Raw genomic sequence first — 7543 nt, 5'->3', positions numbered from 1 at the left:
ATATATATATATATATATATATATATATATATATATAGGGTTAGGTTCATGTGAGACGGCCTAATTTTGTGAGACCGTGAGACGCATTTTTTTTTATTTTTTTAGTTAATTTAAGTCCGAAAATAATATTTAAAAAAAGAATTTTTGGATTTTTCCATTTATTTTGCATTTTAAAATTATTTTTTAGAATATGTACAGTGTAACATTTATTATAATATTTCACGTATTTTTCAAAAAAACTGGAATTTATTTTTATTTTATTTTATTTTATTTTTTTTAGTTAATTCAAGTTCTGAAAATAATATTTAAAAAAAGAATTTTTAGATTTTTCCATTTATTCTGCAATTTAAAATTATTTTTTAGAATATGTCAGTGTAATATTTTATTAGAATATTTCACGTATTTTTCAAAAACACGGAATTTTTTTTTTATTTTTTTAGTTAATTCAAGTTCCGAAAATAATATTTAAAAAAAGAATTTTTGAATTTTTCCATTTAATTTGCGTTTTAAAAATATTTTTAAATTTGGTCTCACGATCTCACAAAATTAGAATGATCGGAACCTTAACATATATATATATATATATATATATATATATATATATATATATATATATATATATATATATATATATATATATATATATATATATATATATATATATATATATATATATATATATATATATATATATATATATATATATATATATATATATATATATATATATATATATATATATATATACACACACACACGGACGGAAAAGAATTCGAATTGGAAAGTTTGAAACAGATGACTTGCCAACACCAACTCTACCTTCCCTCCTGTACTTAATATGCCTAGCACCCTCCTCCCACTTTCACTCCATTCACCTCTCCTCTTTACTCCTGTCTGAAATCCGAGCGCCAAAAATGGTGAACTTAGTAGCCATACAGGAGCCACTGATTATCCTGTTGATGAAAATGGCCGGAGTCCAGACCCACGCCATCGAAATTGAGCCTGGAACCATCATGAACTTCTGGGTACCAAATGAAACCATTCAAAAACCCAACAAAAAATCAAAAACCACCGTCGTCACCACAATCAACCCCAAACCGGAGAAGCCGGTGGTCGTCTTAGTCCATGGTTTTGCTGCAGAGGGCATAGCCACATGGCAGTTTCAAATTGGCTCGCTCTCAAAGGAGTACTCTGTATACGTCCCGGATCTTCTCTTCTTCGGAGGATCAATCTCTGATAGCCCCGATCGGTCTCCGACGTTTCAGGCGGAGTGTTTGGTCAAAGGGTTGAGAAAGCTGGGTGTTGAGCGGTGTGTGGTGGTGGGTTTTAGTTATGGTGGGATGGTGGCGTTTAAGATGGCTGAATTGTACCCGGAGATGATTCGAGCTATGGTGATTTCAGGGTCGATACTTTCTATGACGGATTCGATAAGTGAGTTGACATTGAAAGAGTTAGGCTTTTCGTCGTCGTCGGAGCTTCTGTTGCCGGATTCGGTGAAGGGTTTGAAGGCCCTTTTATCTGTTGCGACACATAAGAAGTTATGGTTCCCTGACCGCCTCCATAAAGATTACCTCGAGGTTATATTTTACCATTTTTACCCTTTAACTATTCTTTCTTGTTACAATAAGTCTCTTGTTAACATCATACTTCAATTATTTGCCTGAACAACATATTTTACTACACTTTTGATAAGATGGAAACTTACACAAGCCATCAATACACATAATTATACTTAATTGGAAATCATAAGTTGAAAAATGAATTTAAAATCTTTCCATGACGAACCATAAAATATCCACTCTGCCACAAGAACCTAATGTTTTGTGAGTGAAATTTCACACATGAGGTCTAGAGTTGAAATACGGATACACACAAAATATTATTAGTGTTGTTGCAATCAATTAACATCTCATATGGGCCTTGAGATAGGTTATGTACATCGTTCAGATTGTACGGTTTACTATTTTTTTTGTTAAATATTTTTAACGACTTGATGTATGTTTTACAGGTTATGTTTAACAACAGAAAAGAAAGAGGTGAGCTACTAGAGGGATTGATAGTTAGCAACAAGGATATTACCATTCCATATTTTCCACAGGTATGACAACATATATATCCCATAAGAACGACTATATATCTCTTATATATACTTTAAACTATTGACTAATGATTTGGGGTGATAATTTTCTAGAGAATACATCTTCTATGGGGCGAGAATGATCAAATATTTAAGATGGAGCTTGCTCAAAACATGAAATGGTAACATTAATTGATGATAGGATCAAAGATCCACTTATTTTTGTTTGTTAGGTCTTATAGTGAAACGTAATTAATTTAGTTTTGTGATTATTTAATTAACAGGGAATTAGGAGAGAATACAACAGTTGAAGGGATACCAAAGGCTGGTCATCTTGTTCATATAGAACGACCATGTGTCTATAGTCGATGCCTCAAGAAGTTTCTTGCTTCACTACCAACTGAGGAACCACTACACAAATAATCGTTTATCACTTTGTATTTTTTTCTCTATACCATATATTACTACATAACCATTGTTTTGTGTATTGAATATGATCATTATGTTGATTAATTGTTCTTTTAAAATGAAATCTTTTGTAACAGTTGTGCCTTGAGCAGTTGTCACAATAAAATGAATGATAGTTTTTGTTTCCCATTGAGATTGTTTGGCTTTTTATATTTTTCTACCCTTGTCAGTTAAAAAAAGAGCAAATTTAATGAGTACTCACGAATATTTACAACACATGTAATGCTAATCAATTGTTTTGTTATTTTAGGAACATGTGATGTATTTTAAATATATAAAAACCTAAAAAAACCCGGATCTTGTAGTAGTGAAATGTGAACAAATTCATCAATTTGTGTAACACATGATCAATTCAAACAATATTACAACTTAAAAGTTATTAGATGCCTACATCAAATACCTAATATATTGACATCAAGATATCATCCACCATCTTAATCAACTAAATTAAAAACAATAAGTTAACTCCCATACAATAAGATTATATATGCATATATCATTATATTGTCACAATGTGTGTGAACTCGCCTTCAATCACTGATCATAGCCTGATATATCAGTTGCTCACTTTGATTACGTAATCACATGTAACACTCCAAATTTATAATAAGTTAACAGCTTGATAATTTCAAATAATAATTGCTACGGTAGAAATTGTGACATTAAAAAGAAGTCCAGGGACCATTTTGTCAATAGGGTAAAGATGTTAAATGTTGACCCACTTATAGACACACAGGAGGTTTGGTTAGATTACCTTCTCTACTTCGATTTTACCAATTTTAATTTAGAACTCTTGTTTTTTTCTTGTTGATGTACTATTTCCACAAGCATTACAAGTGAATAAAAAAAATTCAAAATAAAGATTCATATCTTGGTGCTAGTTTTCTTAATTTTTTCATCAGTTATTGAATTTGGCTTCCATTATCGTAACAAACTGGAATCAAAGATTCTCAAAAGAGGATAGATTAAATTTTCTTCAAAAATCATTTACTGTGATTTCTTGAGCAATGATTGAAGAATTCAAATGTTAATAGAGTGATGATCCAAATTGGATTTTCAAGGTTTCTCAACCTAAAGATATTGTCAAGTTTGGGGACATTTTTGGTCTTCAAATGGTAACAAAAAGTATTTTTCGATCTTCTTTTACTATTTTTGGGTGTTGGATGAAAATGGAGTACATCTATGGTTGATTTTCGCATCTAGGTGGAGTTTTTTTGGTGTCGAGCACCAAGTGGTCAATCAAAACCGCAAAAAAGGTATATTGCATTTTACGAAGCCACATGAAATTTTCCCCACCTCGGAAAATTTTCTCCATAGCCATGCGGTTTTTTTCCCAGGCAATAAGTTTAATGGTCATTGAATAAGTGCAATGGTTAATATCATGAAACACATTATTGAGTTCAATTTTATATTTTTTTATTTGAAAAAAATCTTGTAATTTATCATTTTTCAGAGCAAACTCTTTTTGTTTTTATTCACAAAAAATACCCAGTGTTTTTCATTCTAAAAGAGCATTTATGGAGAGAAATACTCAAACATATATATATATATATATATATATATATATATATATATATATATATATATATATATATATATATATATATATATATATATATATATATAAAAGATTGTGTGGCACCGATGCGAGATGCAATAACATTTTTTTCGTAAAGATAGAAACTCAAGGTCAGACAATGATGTGCCAAGACATAGTGGTGCAGACGCGAGAATGATATCACAAGTTTAAAATTGTCTATTTACAATAATCATTTATGATAAAAAAAAAATAATATATATCATAAAGATATAAAAGAGTATAGTATTGACATGAGCAAATATTATCATCATCAACTTAAATATTTATTAAATATTTATGAAACCATGTGCAAATGAAACTCATGAGCATTCTCGTCAAAGACTTTTCGACACCGTCAAAATCGAGATAGTAGGTGAACAAGATTATGAATTTATTTTAAGGCTATTTAGAGATTGCGAACTTCTCAAGGTATTTGTTAAATAAATACCATTGGATAATTATCGATGAAAATGAATAGGTCTCTATTATAGGAAAAATTACACATTTTACGTTGGGTTAACTGAAAAACAAATTTCCTTTCTTATAAGTAAACTGTGACGTCTCAGTTTCTATACAACAAATCACATCCAAACAACATAATCACAATATCACATAACTTCATACCCAACAACGTATCTAAAGCTAAAACCATGTAGGTCCCTCATTAAAAATTAGATAGGTCGTTAATTTTTCAAATACTGTAAGATAGGTCATAAAAAAATTTCTCCATAATTTAAAAAAAAAAACATTAAAATTTAGGTGGGTCCTAGGACCCATTTTAGATGTATGTAATTAAGGGTGATAATTTATGACACGATACGAAACGAAATTGGGACGAACCTAAAATTTGAATTCGTGTTCGTGTTAGCTATAAAAAACACGATGTCGTATCGTGTCGTGTTCGTGTTCGAAATTCGACACAAAATTGACACGATTTAGCAATTGTTTATCGTGTTTTTGTATTTGTCGTGTTTATCGTGTTATATTTGATAAATTATTCATTAAATAAACTAGTTTTTAGTATATGTTATATTTGTCGTGTCGTGTCTGTTCTTTTTTACTTCGTTCGTTTTTGTGTTAGTTAAAAAAACACGACATCGTGTCGTGTCGTGTTCATGTTACAAAAAACTTTGTCGTGTTGTGTCGTTTCAGACAGAAACACGAAACGACAGCACGATTTGCCACACCTATATGTAGTTACGCCCATATTCACACCTTAATGATTTTTTTTATAAGAATAAACAAGTTTTTCAACATCATACCATGATTCATAAACGTAAAATCTAACATCATGATATTCAATTATTATTTTCAAACTTGTATATTTGGCATATGTCTAGTCAAACATAAATGCAACAAATCCCCTAGAGCATTGGACAGGGCCGTTCCAAACGTATTTTCGGCCTAGGACAAAAGAAAAAAATGGGCCATTAAAATACATAAATGTGGTCAAGTTTTTATTATAATAACTCAATAATTGAAAGAAAATTATTTGTGCTATCTTCTAAATATAACAATTTTTATAAAAATTTTGGGTCCTTTTAAAAGTTGGGTCCTGGACAGTCGCCCATATCGCCCACCCTCTGGGACGGGCCTGACATTGGGTATGGGTCGATGTTATAACACCAATTTACATATCACCTCACCCTTAACACCACCTTAACACCATGTAGGAAATGGTGTTCCTATGCTATAACAAGTTAGGAGGTAGAGAGAGAAAGAGAGAGTGAGGAAAAAAAGTTATTTCATTGGCTAATACTATCGTTGCAAAATGTCATAACACAAATGAGACATGCCATAACATCTTGAGGAGGGTGGTGTTCATGGTGTTACGACGACGTTATAGATATATTACATAGGAACCTCCTGAAAGGTTTAATATGTTCAAGAATCATATTAAAGTGATATTGCTAATTAACATATGATACTAATAGGTCATACTAACAACAACTTGATATAATTGATTATTTATTAGTAATTGATTTTAATAAATATTCAATAAACTCTTATAATTAAATTGGAAATTATTTATTTCATGGAAATAATAGTTTTCTTTAGCAAGTAACATAATATATCATATGGTATGATTTATTAAGTCATGTACAACATTTTGGACCAAAAGGACTTTTCGTTTTTACTAAAAGGTTAAGGTTTATATTTTATAAAAGAGTTTATAAAATTACCAAGTTTTACTTTCTTTTTTTATATAAAATCCGAGAGCATACTTGCATATATGCAAGTTATGGGTCTTTGATTATTTAAAGGAAAAGACATCATGCTTTAGAAGCATGCATGGACACTCTTATGACAATAGGGACAAGGTTGCTTAAAGTGCTAAGACCTTATGGTTAAAGACTTCACTTTGAGACACTATATATATATATATATATATATATATATATATATATATATATATATATATATATATATATATATATATATATATATATATATGAGGCTACATATGTTGATCCATTCTAGCCTCTTAAAACCATAACATGCCTAGTGCATGTTACTCTCTCCCTTTTGTTCTTGTTTTCTTCAAGATTACTTGCATCTTCATGCCCTCTTTAAGTCCATATTGGAGGTGAACTTAATGCTTAAGGTTTTAAGATTTTTGTACTAGCACCTACATCAAGTTGAGTCATTGTTGGCGTCTCAAAGGTTCCACATTCTTCATCAACTTCCAAGCCTCCCAAGAGGACCCAAAGAACTACAAAGGTTGTTATTTCTTCATCATTTCTTTGGTTGGTATTTTATCTTTCTATAACTTGCAACGAGATCCTTGGTGGGTATAATATGTTATTTTAAAAATTAAAGTCTTCCGTTGTTATATGTTTCTAGTTTATGAAACTATTTTTGAACTAAAACCCAACAATTGGTATCAGAGCCACCTTGCAAGTTTGGTTAGATTTTTTATTTTTGGAAATAAGTTTTTGGAGAATGTGGATAACTTGTTTTTGTATAAAAATAAGTTCATACATATTTTCTATGACAACTCTATATTTGTTATTTTATTTGAAAAAAGTTTCATGCATCTTTTGTGTCACAACTAGCAAAATTAGGTTAAGATGTAAATTCCCGTACAATATAATCCCTTGAGTAACATTACAACATCTCATCTAGCGAAATTCAAAACTTCAACTCCATTAAGATTCTACTCTCATACATTGACATTAGGTTGAAACAATCCCATATAAGCTCGAAACCCAACCTATTAAGCTAAATCCACTCAACTTTGGGCCTTAGCCCATGTTTTCTCGGTCCACCCCCCAATTAGCCAAAACTATCTTATTGGGCCTCATTGGGCCATGAAGTATTATTTCAAGCTCTTTGGGCCAAAAACTATTTCATTCAACCCTAATTGGGCCGATAACTTCTCTTTTGGTCTTGTTAGGCCAAAAAACTCCTCCTTGGGC

General features: G+C 30.7%; 1 protein-coding gene across 1 annotated transcript; it reads left to right on the top strand.

Moving 5' to 3' along the window:
• The first annotated feature begins 769 nt into the window (after positions 1-769).
• On the top strand, positions 770-2678 carry LOC111885835 (uncharacterized). Its single transcript, XM_023882065.2, has 4 exons — positions 770-1577; positions 2009-2098; positions 2192-2259; positions 2362-2678. The coding sequence occupies exons 1-4, from the start codon at positions 915-917 to the stop codon at positions 2498-2500; spliced, it is 960 nt and encodes a 319-aa protein (XP_023737833.1). The 5' UTR covers positions 770-914; the 3' UTR covers positions 2501-2678.
• Positions 2679-7543: the final 4865 nt, after the last annotated feature.

This window comes from Lactuca sativa, chromosome 3, assembly GCF_002870075.4.
Source record: "Lactuca sativa cultivar Salinas chromosome 3, Lsat_Salinas_v11, whole genome shotgun sequence".
NCBI classification, from domain to species: Eukaryota; Viridiplantae; Streptophyta; class Magnoliopsida; order Asterales; family Asteraceae; genus Lactuca; species Lactuca sativa.
This window is presented reverse-complemented; position numbering and strand designations above follow the sequence as displayed.